Source organism: Aythya ferina (genome assembly GCF_964211825.1).
Source record: "Aythya ferina genome assembly, chromosome: 1".
NCBI lineage: Eukaryota > Metazoa > Chordata > Aves > Anseriformes > Anatidae > Aythya > Aythya ferina.
In genome coordinates, this window is record NC_140296.1 from 172,036,158 (window position 1) to 172,055,122 (window position 18,965).

At 38.6% G+C, this 18,965-nt stretch overlaps 1 protein-coding gene and 1 long non-coding RNA gene across 4 annotated transcripts in view; both read right to left on the reverse strand.

Annotated features, from left to right (window-relative positions):
* Positions 1-18,965, reverse strand: part of MON2 (MON2 homolog, regulator of endosome-to-Golgi trafficking) — an 80,698-nt gene that overhangs the window by 58,823 nt on the left and 2,910 nt on the right. For all 3 annotated transcript variants that reach the window (XR_014688596.1, XM_084506565.1, XM_084506566.1), the window contains exons 2-5: positions 8,227-8,290; positions 5,040-5,167; positions 4,068-4,199; positions 1,305-1,434 (exon numbers count right to left, since the gene is read on the reverse strand). Coding sequence is in view for 2 of the 3 variants with exons in the window: in XM_084506565.1 (XP_084362691.1) it covers positions 1,305-1,434; positions 4,068-4,199; positions 5,040-5,167; positions 8,227-8,290 (454 nt within the window). In the remaining variant the exon portion in view is untranslated. The remainder of the gene's footprint in view (positions 1-1,304; positions 1,435-4,067; positions 4,200-5,039; positions 5,168-8,226; positions 8,291-18,965) is intronic.
* Positions 13,787-16,926, reverse strand: LOC311430159. The gene is made up of 2 exons (XR_014688597.1): positions 15,947-16,926; positions 13,787-15,373 (listed from the first exon to the last, which is right to left on the reverse strand). It is a non-coding gene; the product is annotated as an uncharacterized lncRNA (long non-coding RNA).

Genomic DNA, 18,965 nt, shown 5'->3' on the forward strand with positions numbered 1-18,965 from the left:
GCTACCCTCACTTTATATCATAAAATACTTTAGGTTGGAAGGGACCTTAAGGATCATCTAGTTCCAACTCCCCTTGCCATGGGCAGGGACACCTCCCACTAGACCAGGTTGCTCAAAGCCCCATCCAGCCTGGCCTTGAACACTCCCAGGGACAGCTGCTCTGGGAAACCTGTTCCAGTGCCTCACCACCCTTGGAGAAAATAATTTCTTCCTAATATCTAATCTAAACCTGCCCTCTTCTAGTTTAAAACCATTTCCCCATGTCCTATCACTACACCCCCCGACAAAGAGTCCCTCCCCAGCTTTTCTGCAGGCCCCCTGTAGGTACAGGAAGGCTGCTGTAAGGTCTCCCCAGAGCCTTCTCTTCTCCAGGTTGAACTCCCTCAGCCTGTCTCCACAGGAGAGGTGCTCCAGCGCTATAATCACCTTCATGGACCTCCTCTGAACTTGTTCTAATACATCCATGTCCCTGGTGCTAGAGGCTCCAGAGCTGAACACAGCCCCCCAAGTGGGGTCTTACGAGAGCAGAGCAGAGGGGGGGAATCACCTCCCTCAAGGCCACTTGGCTTTGGCCTCACAAGGTTCATGCAGGCCCACCTCTCAGGCCTGCTCAGGTCCCTCTGAATGGCATTCCTTTCCTCCACTGTGTCAACTGCACCACACAGCTTGGTAGCATTGGCAAACTTGCTGAGGGTGCACTCGATCCCACTGTCCATGTCACCAACAAAGATGTTAAACAGGGCTGGTCTTGATATTGTCCTCTGAGAAATACCATTCCTTACTGAACTCCAGCTGCACATTGAGCCATTGACCACAACTATTTGAGTGTGACCACCCAGCCAATTCCTTACCCACTGAGTGGTCCATCTGTCAACTCCATGTCTCCAATTTAGAGACAAGGACATCATGGGGGACAGTATCAAATGCTTTGCAAAAGTCCAGGTAAATGATGTCAGTTGCTCTTTCCTCACCCCAATGTCCTTTGCAATACTAACCCAAAGACCATCTCTCACAATTTGAAAAAAAATAATTATATATTTTTCATATATATATGCATGTATATATATACATGTATATACACACATCTATCTATCTATGTATACTGACTGACACAATGGCTGAGGATTTCATCACCTTTGAATACTAATAAATGCATAAAAGACCTTAAAAATGAATAATGTCTGATTGTTTTTATAAAGTTTATAGATTTTTTTTACTACTACTTTATCTGAAAAAATATAAACATCTAACATGTGTCCAAACAACAGGTTAATAAAAGCAAGCATAGTAAGAAGTACGCCCACCTTTATATCGTTCATCTTCAGCAACCACTCTCTCAAATACAACAGTAACTACCTGTCGCACTGTAGCTGCTGCAGTGTTATTCGTGATATTATCTTTTGTGAAGTGCAATCGAAAACAAAGTACAATTGCCTGGAAAAAAAAAGAAAACACACACCTTACAACACCATATCTTTACCTTTTAGCTAGGAGTCAAGATAGCTGATTGGGAAATATTTTCCACTGTAGCTTCTCCAAAGGTTGCCTAAAAAAAATCTTTAATAACTTTAAATCTGAAGAATCAGAATATGTTTATGGATTATCCTAGCCAAAAATCTCTTTAGCAATCCTTCCTAAAAGTAAACTAGAATTGGTATTAAAGACATTATGATGCACCAATAAAACAGTAACTACCATACAGAAAATACACCATAATCACTACCAAACAACTTGTATGAATACTAACGCCAAAAAAAAGACATAGGAATTATAAAGTTAATTGTAGAAAGGTCAGACAACTCCAAAGCTAAAATTGACATAATCTTACACCATTCTTCTCCTATATTAAATTGCAATAGTTTAACAACCATGTTGGCTGTGCTGCTATTACTCTTCACTAAGGTGTATATTTTAATATGTCACTGTGCTGGCAGTGACCTGAATAGTGTTTCCCATTGGATTTAGTATTACCTCTAACACATTATAATTATTTATTTTATAATTTATTTTGAAATGTAATATCTGTATGTGTGGTGAAACCTGTATTTCTTGTTCTTTTGTCCTTATTTCATGTTCTTGCACAAACGTGAGCCACACCCAGCCATGCTCTGAGCCACACAATACGCACAACTTTCCTTTCTTGTGGACTCTGCTCATACGGCATCCCCCTCCCATCTTAGTCTGAAATTTTACAATACATTATACACCTTTAGACTTTCAGAAGACATTGCATGACTGTGTAGTTTAACGTAACTGCAATGCCTATATTGAGGGCCTTTACAAGGTTTACCAGTAACTTAATTTCAATCAGTCAAGCTGAAACATGAATATGCAATACACATCTGCCTCATAGTCATTTTCACCAAGAAGTTTTCAACACGGGGCGGGGGGGGGGGAAATGACACTACTTTCAAATACTTCTCAAAAAAATCCTGGGGGAGGGAAGCAACAAACCAATCCATGATTCTACTCATGTTAAGTAAGACTTATATTTGGTTAATGCAGAAACTCTAGTAATTCCATACCTTCATGAGAAGTATGAAGAAATAAGTAAGGGATATTGAAAAATGTGTTTGGGAGACACACACATATACATGTATATATATTTAAAAAATATATAATTAAGTGAATTAGGATGTAGATGTCAAGAACCTAAGGGAGCAGGAGGAAGAGTACAGAGGAAGGGGAATTAGAATAAACAAGGGACGAAATGTGTAGTGATGTGTAGCACATTGCCACGAAAGATATGGGATATGCAGAGGAGAAAGTTACAGTAGTCTTAAACAGCAATTGTCTCCTGAATTCAAACCTGGTAAAACAACATTATTGCAGGTTGCTAAAGAACATCTGCTACCCAGTTAAAGAACAAGAATCCCATTTTCTAAATGAATTCCATTTTCTTCAAAAATGATGTTTCTGCCCTAGAACACAGCATCTAATTTCGAAAATGAGCATCATTTGGAACAAAAGAAACAAGATGGTGATAAAGAGCCTGACATAGTTTGCATACTCACCTCAAAATGAGCTGACTGACAAAACCTTCAGTCTTCACTAAGTTTCTATTTGGTATCTATTTTTCTATTTAATTTCTATTTTTTCATTTACATATTATTTTAATTTTCCATTATCATCCTGTGTTCAGCAGACATTTATAACCTGGCTTTGTTCTCTTTTCATGTTTTTATTTTCCTTGTTTAAGTATATTAATAATGCTTTCAGTATCTACACATTTAACAACCTGGGTAGTTATTTCTCTAAAACTTGAAGCAAAGAAAAACTGAAATCACTCCAACAGAACATAACACCTTAAAAATATTCTTGAATTCTATTCTCTCAAAAAAAACTCATATCTCTCATATTAAACTGACACACTGAATGCAGAGCATAACAAAGACAGTAATTCACAATGGTTTGTTTAAAAAAAAAAATCTTCCTTATGCTGGAGAGAAAACAAATAAAATGAAGTCTAGAAAAGGGACTTAAACAGAACTTCACAATTCACAGGTGGGTAAATAGTGTTGTTCCTCATCTTGTAGTTTATGATTAAAATGATCAGTATACTTACTTTTTGTCTTAGTTGTAACATAACATCTGAAATTGTATAATGTTTAAAATTTTCATAATGTTATTTCAGTTCAGACTGAAAGAGCAGTAACTGGACTACCTAGGTAAGAGATTCAGGCCAGAGTGGGGGGGGCAGCTTCTTCTAATATTTGCTGCAGTAGTGCCAACTTACACTGTGCTATGTGCTAATTTCACAAATAGAAAATGTATAGATATAGAAATAGAAAAGTTAGTAGATCAGAAGAATAAGCATTAGTCCAGTGTTTTTTTATTTTAAGTCCTCATTAGGTCAGGAATTTGTTGTTGTGAGGAATTAAAAAACAGACTAAAAAGAAAGCTAGAAGAAATTCTGTTTCAGAGTCTAAACATAAAGCCAGTAGATAAAACAGAATCAAGATATCTCCCTCTTCTTCTATTATTTTCAAAAGCTTTATATGTAGAATTTCTCCCTGTTTTTTTCCTCTTGGATATAAGTACTCTAATTGGCAGTAACAAATTCTTACCTTAGACAGTGCTTCATCGTGCACAACCGTATTTGTTGTTAAAAGTACAAGAACTGTCTGAAGCAATTTAAGTTCTTCAAGGCTATTTTCCATCAGTTGCCAAAGCATATTAATAATGTTTCCTGCTGCAGCCTACAGAAAAACATTTTGTGCCAATAATTAATATGTTTATATTCTATTTGTATCATGCATACACACTTAAGAATAGCACTCTTGTAACTGTGTATCATAACTGAATTTGTCTGCTTGTCTATGCCATAGGACTACATTCACAATATAAAGCTAATTTCATTGTCACAGTCTTCACAAAGTATTTTTTTTAATTGACAGCAGAAATCTCTTAATTTTTAGTCCAAATTAAAATAGATACTTTATTTTCTATTTGGAAACGTAAAAAAGACTGTACAAAGGCATTTACCCTCAAAATTCATTCATATCAGAGAAATATCAGTACAATTTTATACTATGCAAGCACAACCAAAGATATATTTTATTATTATTTTCACCAACTTCCTACCACACTCTATGTGCAGTACCATAATATATCAACTGACATTTAAAGTTGCAGGAAACGTACATCCATTTTATTTTATTTTTGAAAGTAATATGTAACAAACAAAATACATAGCGTTATCACATTCAGCAACTTTTATGGACGTAATCTGAATTGTGATGTTTACGAAGGACCATTCCATGTTCCATTCCTGCACTATAAGACTGCAAACTAAATAAGCCGTTTTGAACATTCATGAGTTCCTTCTATAAATTAGTATTTTCCCCACCACTTTTTTTAATAGTCTAAATTGTGGTTTTCTTTTAAATTACAGTTTTTATAATCTAAATGAGCAATATAATTTGCAAGCTATGTTGATTGTAACAATAACAGTCTCCTAAAAAAGTATTCACCATCAGTCTGGGGTCAGTATTTCTCACATTGAAATATTTATGTGTTTATATGAAGATTGACCTTACCTCTGAAACAACTTCATGGGACATGAGCCTTTGGATGGCTGCTAGACAAAGCTGAGTGATCTTTGGTTCCTTTGTTCCACAACCCATGAGAAAAGGCTGAACTACCTCTGAGCTGTTCTCTTTCAACGCTTATGAAAAGAGATATGGAAGCAGTCAATTTTTAACACTCTGAAGAATACAAAATTTGTTAATCATACCTATTAACAAAAAGCAATCTCCAGTCTTGGAAATTTGGGAGTTACTTTTGCACCACAGGGAAGAAAAACAACTGGCTGCCAAAGCTCACCTCCACAGTGACCCCAATGCTCTAATTCCAAGCATCTTCTCTCTCCTTTCTCAACATTTTGCCTTTCTTAGAGCAACTTTCTCTTTCCAAATCCAAAATGTTCACTTAGAATCCATTTGGTTTGTAACAAACAGTAAGGTTCTGCCTACTCCAAAGCTCTCTCCGTCCACTCTCCTTCTGGTAGCCTTTTCCTTCTGCTCTGTGCCACCTCAGAACCAAATTCAGAAGCAACACAATGCATGGCACAAAAAGTACCAAGTTCTCAGAAGGAAGAGGAAGAACAAAATGCCATCAATAAAGCCAGAGGAGAAAGAGACTCAAATGTTTGTATGCTGGATACACACACCTGGCTGTGAATTCTTCAACTGGTGTTTCAGTGAGGAATGGCAGTTTCTTAAAATGAAGCATTTTCATGAGAAATTATGAGTTTCAGGATTTTAAGAGAAAAAAAAATGCAATTAATGTAACATTCCACATACGTTGTTGTTCATTCATGAAAACTATTGGAAGTTCAGCTGCTCATTTCAGATACTAAAAATTTCCTCACAGCTGAAAACTGATTGTGTTCTTACACTGAATGTCATCCAATGTGTTTTACTCTATGTGTAATAATAAACATACATTTATGAAAAAACTAACACATTTTTAGAGCACAGATCTTACCACAATCAAACAAAACATACATTGCCACATAAAAATGCAAAAATGATCAAGTAGTTATTATACTGAACAATTTGAAGTTTGGTTCTCATGAAGGTTTTTTATAAGGATCACTACAATCGACTTGAAAAAAACGACACAAATATCAGGGTAAAAACTACAAAAACATATTTTAATCATATTTTCAACTGAAGTACTAGCACATGACTAACAAATTTCTTCGTAAACAATAGATTAAAATAGATTTTTTTTTTGTTACGTAGTAGCTCTCACAAGGTAATACTGACACATAGACAGTCCATAGTCATGTCAGACTTTTCATGTCCAGCTGACAGAGGCTGACTTTGCACCAAATGCCTCACCAAAGACAATTAAAATGTGAACACAAACATGAATGAAGACATAATTTTAGGCATCTGTCGGTGTCTAGTGTGAACAAGAGAGCTAAGCTGCCTCTAGAGCCCATGACACATAGCTGAGAGAGCTTAGGAAGCTCACGCTGGACTGGATACAAAAGCTTCCTTACTCATACAACTTTCCGACTTGCCACCACATCGGAAACTGACAGAAAGAAGAAAGCAAATATTTTAAAAAGATACCAAAAATCTTTTCTATTTAATATAAGATTTTAAAATCATTATTTTAAAATCAAACTTGGTATTTTTCCTATAATCCACTAGAAGCAATCTCACAACAGGACATATATAAGCATTTTTACTTTATGAAGATGAAATAAATGTTTGGTCAATCTAGTTTGGTACCAACTGCTACATCAGTTTCAGTCTTAAAACATACAAAAATGTTCTTAATATCCATTTGTGCTTCCATTTCGCTATACCAATTATATATATTTTATTATTATTATTATTATTATTTGTTGTTTTTTTTTTTTTCTCCTAAGAGAGGACAACAAGTTACATCAGTGACCTCAGAGTTCCGGCAAGTTAAGCATGTCACCAGACATAGCGTTAGTTTTCTACTGTCATTGTTCAGGTTTTTTGTTTGTTTTGTTTTTTGTATGAATGAAAAAAATGCTAACTACATTCTATCTCAAACCTTACAAATGAAAACTAATGACAAAATTTGACCAACTACCAGAAGGTGTTCCCTCCGAAAGATAAAAGACTGCCAATCCATGCCCCAAATCAATAACCTTTTGCATCTCTGCACTTCGAAATGAAGATTAAAGACAAACAAAACCAAAAAGACAAAAAAAAACAACAAACAAAAAAATCCTTGCAGGATCACAAACTAGCTTTCTAAAATGTAAAGATCTTTATGGAGTAATATGCCGAAGAACGTTGCTACTTCCCAAATAGCTACCTACAGAATTCCCTTGTTCATTTATAGATTTTGATGCATAGCTGACATTACCTGGCATAGCTTTCCCACTTATGTCAGCATTCATGACAGCAGGAAAAACAAAGAAAATAAACAAATAAAAACGAGGCATTAAGGTGAAATATTGAAGGATGGGACTGCTACTTCAAATAACTCTAAAAATTGCCTCCTTAACAATATCTGATTTACATACCTCAAAAGAAACAGCTTTACACCTATTTCATTTGGACCTTCACAATAATTTAGCTTCGTAAGGATTTTGACAACAGCTAGGGTAGACACTCAGGCATATAGGGGTATTCAAATCTGGCCAAAGGCTTTACCAGCAATTGGTAAGAAGCCATCGATTTACATACTACTTAATACAGCTGAAGAAAGTCAAGAGATACTGTTTTAAGCACTTACAAAGCTGCAACTCTCCTGTCCCTCAAGGCAATGGTACATCTCAAACTGGATGACCTTGTCTCAGATTAAGATGGATTTTTGCCTGCCAGGTACAAGTCTCCAAAGGCTAGACTCTCACAGCAAACACACAGATGAGGATCACACTGCAGAACGCTACACAGAGCTCTCAACAACAGCTGTGGTGAACGTAGACAGTGAGTAAGATATGGAGAATTTGAAGCCTAATAATTTCATGTTATTTTTCTAAGTGGATAATTACTTTTTGTAGAACCACCGCTAAAAATGGAGACCTTTCTCAGCATCAGTATAGCTTGAGCATGATAGAGAAGTAGAATTTTTCAGCATTACTGGATTTTTTTGCTAGGTGCCAACAAGCACCACTGATGTAGCACACACTAAAAGGCATTTAGGATTATAACACATAACAAAGACTCATCTTTAATGTTTTGATCTGTAACCCAAGTTTATTTTTCCCATTGTACTGCAAATAGTTACCTGCCAAAATATCAGTGTTCCGTGCAGCTATCGTTTTCACTTTTATTATTCCTGATTCAGCAGCCTGTAGGGCAAGGAAAATAAGTAGTTTAGATGCTATTTCACACATCAATATCTGCAAAGAAATAAACATATAAAATAAATAGAAATGTACAGTCTCAGAGAAAAAATAACTCTGTAGTGTTTTCAGCAAGCAGCACTAATGTAGAATTGAAACTCCTTTCCAGAATTGCACAGAAAGGGGTATAATCTGTGGGGTAGATATTTTAGAAGACACTGTTTTCATTGTATTATTTTTCCAGTATTATTTTTCCACACTCAAATTCTACCACTGCTCTTCAAGCCAGGTAAGAGCATTTTTGGTTTGAAAGCAAACATTCTTACTAAGATTTTTGGAAGGAAACCCAACTTCCCATGCACTTTGTGTCCGGAATTCCCCATAAAAATTAACCCCACGCAGCAGCACGTCCAGCTTCTACAAGCCTTCCTAACAATATTCAGTTCTGGCCACCATGCCACACCAACAGCACCCTGACCTCCCCACGAGCACTACCTGAAATCCCAGCCAGACACCTGGGCAGGAGGGATGTGCGTGGGAGCTGAGCGCTAGCGCCGCACCAAAAGGCAGAGCCAAGAAGGTCACATAGCACCACGGGTTATCAGTAGCTCCCCACTTAGCCTCCATGAACACCCTCCAGCGTAAATCACTGAGTCCTGTTTCCTAACGCAGTCAAGTCAAACTGAAAATTTAGCACTGATGCTTGCTTTCCCTTTCAAAATTAAGATTTCTGGCAAGTTTTACGTAAAAAAAAAAAAAACATATATATATATATATATACCAAAATACACTGCAAAAAATGGCTCCTGTCCATTTTTTGTAATTCCATTAATGCATCTGAAACCTCCGGAAACAATTAAAGAAATTTCAATGAGCACACTGTGCACCAAAAATAAATGCAACTGTTTTTCCCAAACGATAGGACACATGCTTCTGGAGAATATTTTTCTGCCAAATTTGAGAGTACACTTGCACATTCGAACACAGCTTCATGTTTCTGTGTACTTTACACACTAAGCCTTTCCACTTTCCTTCCACTGTTCAGGGAAGTGTGCTGTCACTGTATGAAACCAAGTAGAGAAGCAATCCATGGCGGTAGATACATGAAAGTGAACGTGTATGCAGTTCTACCAAAGCAGTAACATTTCCCCTCCATTGAAACACTGTTCCAATGAGATTTCCCAAAAAGCCAGACTAAGATGACTGCATAAACGCAAACTCAAGTATTTTCATTACAATTTTGTATTTCTCAAAGGAGAAAAAATTTAAAAATGGAACTTAAATTTCCAGCACTTACTTTGTTTCCCAACATAACCATAGGAAGACTATACGCAGCCCTACCATCACTTCAACACACTTGTGAAATTCTGGGGAATTCCATAAGCTTTGCTGAGCAGTGTTTCTACTTAAAAAAAATATTTATAGAATAGTATCAACAGTGCCTGAAGTAACAGGCAACATGCTCAAATGAGCACAAAGCAAGATGCAAATAGATCTTCCACATAATTAAAATGAGGAATGCCAAAGACTATTCTCATTTATTTCAATTATGTTAACTTAATGTGTTGAAGTGTCTAAGTTTTAAATCAATCCGTGTTCTACTTCACTTATAAATGTCAACTAATGGGGAGGGGGGGATCTTGTCACAACAAATTGCTCTTGTTCATTAATATGACGGATTCGTCACAGTCCAACTTCAATTATCTTCAAACTAAGCCTCATCACATCTACTGCTAAGTGATTTATTTCTTGCCAGTATTGACAAATTCCCTCTGAATCAAACAAACAATGAGCTTGCCACATGCATGGCACCTTCACATACTCCAAACGTGGCACAAAAAAGGAAAAAATTGATTTATAACAGCACGTCTCTCATTTATTTGTCTGTTACCTTTCATGTAAAATAGCATAGATTTAAAAAAAAAAAAAAAAAAAGGTAAAACAAAACAAACAAAACAACAGGTGTTAGAGCTTTTACTACTCTAAATATGACAGCTTTTCTCCTTAAGATACAGGAATTTCTGTGATTATCTTGGTTATGCTTTCTTTTCCCATTTCTATTTAGAATTCCAAATCAAATTGTTTACAACCGGAAACTAACTACGCTGCACACAACCTATTAAAAAACAAAACAAAACAAAAAACCACTCCACTGCCCTACATATGTAAAAAATAACCACATAACATCTACGAAAAAGGACTTTAGTTGAATAATAAACAATAGAAATAATGAGACTATAAGCAGTTCTCTGGCTATCCTATACACATCGGTATAAAAGTACACTTGGATAGCCTCAGTTTAACTCGGCAAGAGAAAAGAGGTGTTAATAATAGGTACTATGTTTACAAATTTACTTCAGTTTGAGCATTACTGCAGCACTCTATGGGTGACTGCCCCATCAGAAAAGGACACCATAAAAACACTGATCAGGGAGATGGCCAGCACCAACCTGTGCATCTGCTGGTGTTAATGCAGTTAATCCACTTTCATGTAAACATAAGGCATCATTTTTTTACAAGTCACAACTTTAAAAGTAACATAATCAGAGTTTCTGTTAGCACCACAATTAACAGCAGTCTAATGAGCAAGTCAAGTACCTTTTAAGAAGCAGCAAATGCATACATAATTCCTGCAATGTAAAAAAGCTCAAGTGCACCTGAGAATTTCAATTAATTAGATTTCCAATTCAGCTACCCTAATAACTGAAATGAACGGAAATCAAATGCCTCCAATGCCCAATTGCCACTGTTGGGTTTTGTTTTGTGTTTCTGGTGCACTGGAAAACTGCAAACTGGAGCACTCAGTTTGGGCAGGAGAAATATCAATGAGGAGCAGAGATTCAAATGAATCTCTTCTGGATACTTTGATTTGCTTCTCAGCAAATCAGTCTGTAGTCTCACAGCAAAATCCATCAGGATCCTCTGGGCTCAAGCACTTGTCCCACCATCACTCTGCTTCCTTGCAACTTGCCACAGATTTGCTGATTGCCTGGAAATCACCTTTCCCCAAAATCCAAGGCAAGTAGAGAATTTATTTACAAAAATCAAGGGTGTAAGAGTTTCTCAGATCCAAAACTCCAGAAGAGAGGCCGTAAGGAATAATGGCACGCAGTGCCCCTGAATACATAACTGTGTAATTGTTTAGGGTGGAGGGGTCACTTCTCACAAGCAAAACCACCGTAGAAGCCCTGCTGCAATGTGGCAATGCAGGTGAGCAAGGTGGGATGGGATCTGACGGCACTTTGGCTGCTCCACAGTGATCCCCACACTCTTACTCTGGTGTAAGCGTGAATAAGCTACCCTGCCTTCACTGAGAAACAACACCAGTTGGCTACTTTTCCTAAGGGAAAGACAAAGAAATTGTAATCCTGACTCTCTTTCTCATCAGTGGCCCTTTTCCCTTGGTCTTTTATGTTTCAGCAATCTTTAAAAGTTTTCAGAAAAGATTTTTAACAGGTTTTATGAAGAGTCAACTTGTTGATCTTCAAAGAAACTGGTGGCTCACAATTACAGCCAGAAGTCAGCACCTTTTTTATTTAAAACTAAAAGTGGTATCACCACACAAACAGCCAGGCAAGTACTAATTTCTGCTAAGGACTGATTCAGCTTTAAATATATATATTTTACATGAGCTTCTCATTGGATAGTATTCTTACCAAAACACTATAAACCCTCAAATCCCCACCACAAGTGCACTGAATGGCTATCGATGTTTCAATTATATGCTCAGAGCAAACTGCTGTCTCCAGAGATATCAAAATTGCCACCCAAGTTTTCGATTCCTCTCTTTTGAAAGGAAAAGCGTCCAGTGCTTTCAGGTATGATGGCCTGTGTTGGCATTCACATCATACTGTTTGCAAACCTTTTACTAAGATTGGATGAGAATAATGTGTGTCATTACGGTCACTTTCACAGTCATTATGAGAAATAAAAAGAGCAATTTTTTCCTCTCTGTCACTTTTTGCCTTTCTAACCGGAGCACTAACCCTATACCCAATAGCTTAGATAAGAGATTCTCCTGCCTAAAGTGCAGTTTCACATCAATGTTATTCCAGCTTGCTTTGCAAGAGCACATTCTGGACCATTACTGCACTGCACAACGATTATTTGGAAAAGGACACGCACACAAAAAGCTCCACAATAAACCAACCCCATGAGAGCACTCGAGTGTACCACTTCTGTGGGAAAAAGCACTGTACCTTCCTTCCACATTTTTATCCTCCTCCTCAGCAGTACAATCCCTGCTCAGACCCTTCCCTTTCACACACACTTACTCCATCTGTGATTTAAACTGGTGAAGTTAGTCCTGGTCTGACAAAGACTCTCACAGGGAATTATTATATTGGACGATTTCATGTGCTTGGATTAGAGCTTGCTCACATTTCACTGGTTTGGAGCACAGGTACAGCAAGGCCTTTAATGCCATCTCCTATAGTATTCTTATAGTCAGATCAGACAGCAGACAGTAAAGCAAGTGGAAAACTGGCTAAACGATTGAGCTTGAAGGGTTATTACAGGTGGTATGAAATCCATCTGGCAACTAGTTACTAGTGGATCTCCTCGGGGACAGACAGTGGGGCTAATGCCATTTAACATCTTTATTAGCAGCCCGGGTAACAGAATAGGATGTGCAGACAGGTATCCACTCCCATATAGCAGAAGGTGGGTTTCTATTCAAAGGAACCCAGCCAGGCTGGTAGGAACTTCATGAAATTCAACATGGACCAACACAAATTCCTGCACTCGGCAGAACAGCCCCACACACCTGCAGAGGCTAGGGGCTGACCAGCTAGACTGATTCTCCAGCTTTGCAAAAAATAACACAGGGTCTCGGTGTACAATGAAGAAGATCATGAGCCAGCAGCAAGTCCTTGCCACAAAGGTGGCCAACTGCACCTTGGGCTGTATGAGCAAGTGCTGCCAGCAGGATGAGGGATGCAGTCTCGCCCTCGCTCCTGCTCTTGTGAGAGTGTTGCTGGAGTACAACGCGCAGCTTCGGGCTCCCCACGCAGACACTGACATGATGGGGTGAGTCCAGAGAAGGTCTACCGAGATGGTCAGGGGGTGGAGAATAGTATATGAGGAGATGATTGAGAGTTGCATTCGTTCAGCCTGGAGATGACAAAGTTAAGGGGAGAGCTTGTTAATGCCTACAACTCTTGTTAATGCCTACAACTACTAATGGGAGGCTGTGGACAATGTGCACCTGTTGCAATCCCTGCTCAGAGGTGTACATCATTGGATATATGTACAAGAAAAGAAAGAAAGCAGGTAAAAACTAAAACCGGTAATTATTTCAAGTCATTTCTAATTCTGTAATTCTCACACAAGTTTCTCACTATAAATTGAGGACTGCATTTCAATAAACCACTTTCACTATAGCAAAACCTTCCTACAAAAGCAGCCGCAGCTAGTTTTTCAACTTTAACTTTGGAATCTGTGATTTGTATGAACCATTAAACAGCCCTCATTAAACAAGAAATTATTATGAACTTGAAAATGGAAAGTATATCACCTTTATTTCACATTTAGAGACAAGAAATTGCAGCAGATGGTCAGTCCCTATTTATATACAAATTAATTTCTTTAACTGTTCACACTTAGCCTGGAAATAAAATTGTTCTGGTTTATTCTACATCATGATCTACTAGTGCTCAATGAAGGCAATAATTAGTTTACATTTCCAGCCCCAAGAACAGGGACTACGGTTGGAGATATCAAACTAATTCATGCTAGACTTGACTCTGCTCAATGATGGTGTCAGTCTCAACTACAGGAACTCCAACGCCAAGAAAAGAATAGGAGCACTACTTGATTCTACTATACACTTTCTCCACCAATTCAAGATATGATATTGCAGATTTTTGTTATTATTAACAAAAAATTTCAACTCCAGTTTCCGTGCAACTATGTTAGTTGCCCTGATGTTAGAAGTAGCTATTTCACTTGACTGGAACCGTTACTCCTCTGGTCCATCCATCTTCTGAAATTGTCAGTTTGCAGCATCAGCAGCCAATTCAGGATCCTGAAGGTTAATCAGCAGTAATGCCATGAGAGGTGCCAGCATTATCTAAATTGCTTCAGAGATGATACCTCTGGAGGTAACTCACTTGACGTGAACGTAGAGGTAAAGATAATGCAATGCCAACATTTTCCATCAGGAGTTTTCATTGACAATCGAAATACACTTCAGCTGGAAAGCCATCACGTATAAATCAATAGAACAAATCAGAGCGAATAACACACAACAATCCATTACTGAACAGCAATGATGGAGACAGAGGTGAAAAAAAAAAACAACCAACCAAGACTTGACACAGAAGAAATACACCTAGTTAGCAACAAATTCTTAAGTTACACTTCTCTCTTGCACAGTAACATAGAATCAGGATTTACCCCATATTTAGTTTTGTATTGTAAGTACAGATTACAGTAATATTACACCTATATATAGTGTACAGACATCTTCACAGTGCCCACGTCAAGCATTCATGCGTTTCTGAGAGACCCCTTAAGTAGAACACAAGTGACTATAAATCACTGGAACACAGCACTTGAATTTTCATGATATACTTTTGTCACAACACTCATCAGCACATGAAAACCTGTTTCAGAGGTTTAGGAGTTTGAACTTGAAGTTCAAGCTAATTCTGTCTTCGGCTTGTCAATCAGAACAGACCGCACTAGGAAACCTCTGAGGCATCACCACAAATAGGAGATTCGATCACCTAGTCACAGTGACGGCTCTTTGCCTGGCACCTGGTGAAAAGAAACAACATTTAACATTTTGGGCTCAGGCTCAGAGCTCGAGTCACCAAGTATTTCCAATTTCTGCTACAGGTTTCCTGTTTAGCCTTCAGGAAGCCACAGGATGTAGGCGGGGATTCAGTCAGGGATGAAGGTGCACAAATTTAAGCATTTAGACTTGCACTGGTTAAGTTTAAGGAGAGGCTTCAAGAATTACGGAGCACTCAGCTGGGACTAATCCAGCTGACCCCCTAGGAGGGGCTCTGTGCAGTCACCTAAGCTTAGACCTTCGTATCTGAGACAGCTGCATGCAGATGGAAGGCCCATGCTCTTCTGGACTACCTGCAGGAAGCCAAGCAAGAAACATTGTGTGGCAAAGACACATGAACGTGTTGGTGACAGACTAACCCAATCCCCTGGCCATGCTCCACTGACCGTATCTCCGTAACACAGAGACCCTGCACAGTCGGTGAAGGGAGCTTAGACACCCACAGCTAGGGAGCTGCTCTGAAGTCTACCTTGAAAAGCTTACAGATAGACTGAGGCACGGAAAATATTGCTCGCATACTCATTCATTAAATTGCAAGGTATTACATGATGGGGGAAATGGGTCTATAATCATAGTGCCAGCCATTCTTGAGAACATGGTATTTCTTATCACAGATTGAAATGATGATATGAAACTTCAAATTTTCAAGTATTGAAACTCAGAACACATTTGAATAGATGGCAGTCCCCTAGAAACACAGCGGTACATTTTTTAAAATAATGTTGAAAAAGTATTACTGCATCTAGATCAATATTGAAGAAAAAAAACATTGCAAAATTGATGGATCCCAAACATGAAGCTGACTGAAGTGGCAACTGGTAAAGGTTAAGCATTACAGAGGAAACGTAGGAAATATCAGCACTCACCTGTTGCAAGTTATCAGCTCAGCTACTGGCTGGCAACCAAAGAATGCCACAGAAAAATTTCCAGTCACATGCACGAGACATATGTTTGAGTGCAAGCTACCAAATTTTGACAACATGCATTTTACAGCCCACTTGCTCTATTTCAAATGAACCTTCAAACTGTTAGATAAGTGAATACCCATTAAAGCAAACAAAAGAACTCTATAGAATGCTTGCATCTTTCCAAACTAATGCCGTGAAGACATGAAAATTAACCGACCTTGAAAGCTCACTATAGTTTAGGTTCCCTGTGGGCTGTAACTTCAGAATTATTTAATTCATTTTAATAGCAAAATAAAGCACAAAACCCAACAACTTCATTACTACTGTAGGGAATGGTCTATGTACTCAAAGATCTGTTCTTTGCCTGGTCTGTGTGGCTCTTGCCTTTTTACTGCAAGACCAGCATGAACACAGAGCTCTCAGAAACCCATCAGTGCTCGCAACGCATCAAAGTGCCTCAGAGACCCACATCACAAGGCATCCCAGCACGCCGCTTTCTTCCTCAGCTTCCTCTGATTTTTGCCCTGCACTACATTCAACAAACTTTCTGAAGTGTTGTTACTGTTACAGAACAAGCAAGTTTTAAAGTTTGACCATTAGCTTTTATTTTAAACTGTTCCCGACAGCTGCCTTAGGAACCTGAGTATCCCTTCAACGTTAACACCCACTGAACTGCTCTGCATCTTTTTAACATTTCCATTCTGCAATACAGATGTGGTTTCATAGTTACCCACTGACATCAGAGACTCCCTAGCAAGGCAGGCTTCCAAACGAATGTTTTGGTCTTAGCCCTAAGATGTGCTCATTATCAGCATTTCTTTGCAGAACCAGACGGATTTAACCCAGCGAAGGGAGCTGCCACATGGATCTCAATGGGCAGGAGTGGACGACAGGGAAGAACTGCATGAACTAAAGCTGTGTTCATAGGACACAACAGACAGCCCCTCAGAAAGGAGAAGAAAAAAAAAAAAAAAAAAAAAAAAAAACCACATCTATTTGCTCCGCAATTAAAGAACTTTAACAAGTTTGTTTTATTCAGAAGCTTCTCAAACCCTTTTAATTTTCACTCAAGTAACCTAATACTGTTGGTTGTCTGCAAGTAGGCTTATTAATAAAAAGGAAAACGAAATTGCAAAATTGGATTCTGTTATTTTTCCTAGATACAGCAGATCTATTTACAACACTGTCCCCAAAATACTTCAGTATGCCAAAGGTGTACAAAATTCAATAAATAGTTCAACAACAGCAATCCTGCTCCATCTCAAACACAGGTCTGGAAGAGAAACAGCACAGAGAGGAGGATATCAAAAGCTACCTTTCAGGAGTCTCTGGAGGGCACTTCAACTGACCGAAGTATTCAAAGGGTAAAAAAAAGAAATGCTGCTCTTCCAACAGCCACATAAGGCCGAGGGGAGTTGAACAGTATTCCTTTTCCAGACATACTGCTCCAAATTACAAAGCATGCTCCTGCCCCACCAGGCTGCCAGTCCTGCTCTCCCCAGCCCGCCTGCTCCCTCCCTTCCCACCAGGGCAAGTGTGTCCATAACTATGCAGAGCTGATCAGATTTGTTAGCTATTTACATGTATTTATTGAAAAAAAAAAAAAAAAAAAAACTCAGTTCACTTAAACAAACAAGCCAACCTACTTCAACCTAGTAACTACGAGCTTAATAAGACCTATGTACCAAGGCGTTAGATATGGCTGAAACAAATCTGGGCTTCAGGGCGACTAGAACTTTTAGCATGCTTATTTTCCCCCTTTCTGCTCACTTAACTTCTGCTTAATAAAAATATTTTTTCTAACATTTCTAAAGTTCCTCGCCATGTGAAACCGCTTACCCAACTCAGATGCAACTTACTGAGTATTTTCATCCAGTACACAAATCAGTACAAAATTCTTATTCCAAAAGTTAAAAAGACTTGTTTTACTCAGTTTTTTTAATTTTTTTTTTTTTTTTTTTTTTTTAATTCAGCCATGAAGTACATCACAGAATGGTTTGGGTTGGAAGGGACCTTAAAGCCCACCCAGCTCCAACCCCCTGCCATGGGCAGGGACACCTCCCACCAGCCCAGGTTGCCCAAAGTCCCATCCAGCCTGGCCTTGAGCACCTCCAGGGATGGGGCATCCACAGCTGCTCTGGGCAGTCTATACCAGGGCCTCACCACCCTTACAGTAAAGAATTTATTTCTTAAATCACAAAGGATGACAGCACAAACTCTGATAAAGCCAGCTTACCGCATGCCCAGCGCAGGACACCGAAAGTTCAGTCACTAACAGGTTGAAACAGCCTGTCGAGCTCTGCAGGGGTACCACACACTTCAGTCCAGAGTCAAAAGCTAAGCACTGCAATGCTCTAACACGGAGCAAAGTTTAGAGCCCAGAGTATTAAAAACAAGAGAATTAACGGCTACACAATTCTGTTCTCTAGGAGAAATGTCAGATTACTTAAGATAACAGGAGAGTGACTGATGCTGGTACTAAAGACTGCTTCAGCCTCTGTAATTTCAAACTCCAAAGATACTGCTTAATTCACGCTCGCCCTGACAGCTTCTCTCCCATCCCAGGCTGGCGTCCACTTTTACAACTGGGAAATGGAAACAAATTGTGAAAATAAGAACACGTTTTTTTTCCAGCAGCGTCATTCCTTGTACGTCAGCCAATATAAGCAGATTTGGCACACAACAGATGTAACCAGCAAATCACTCTTCGGTCACCGTGTATAACTTTCATGCTTGCTGCACTTCTGTAGTCAGCGCTGATCTGAGGAAGTATCATGCAGGACTTCATGCACCTATCCAACAGAAGCAGGTGAGAACACCCAGCAACGAACAGATGAGGGTCTGGAATCAAGTAGTAATCACTATTTGCTGTACTCCCAAGAAACAGTAAGACTACGACATTAATTAGTCCCCAAATATTGTCAGCAACAAAATTTCAAACCCAGGGATTCTTGGTGGAGCTCACATTTTACATCCC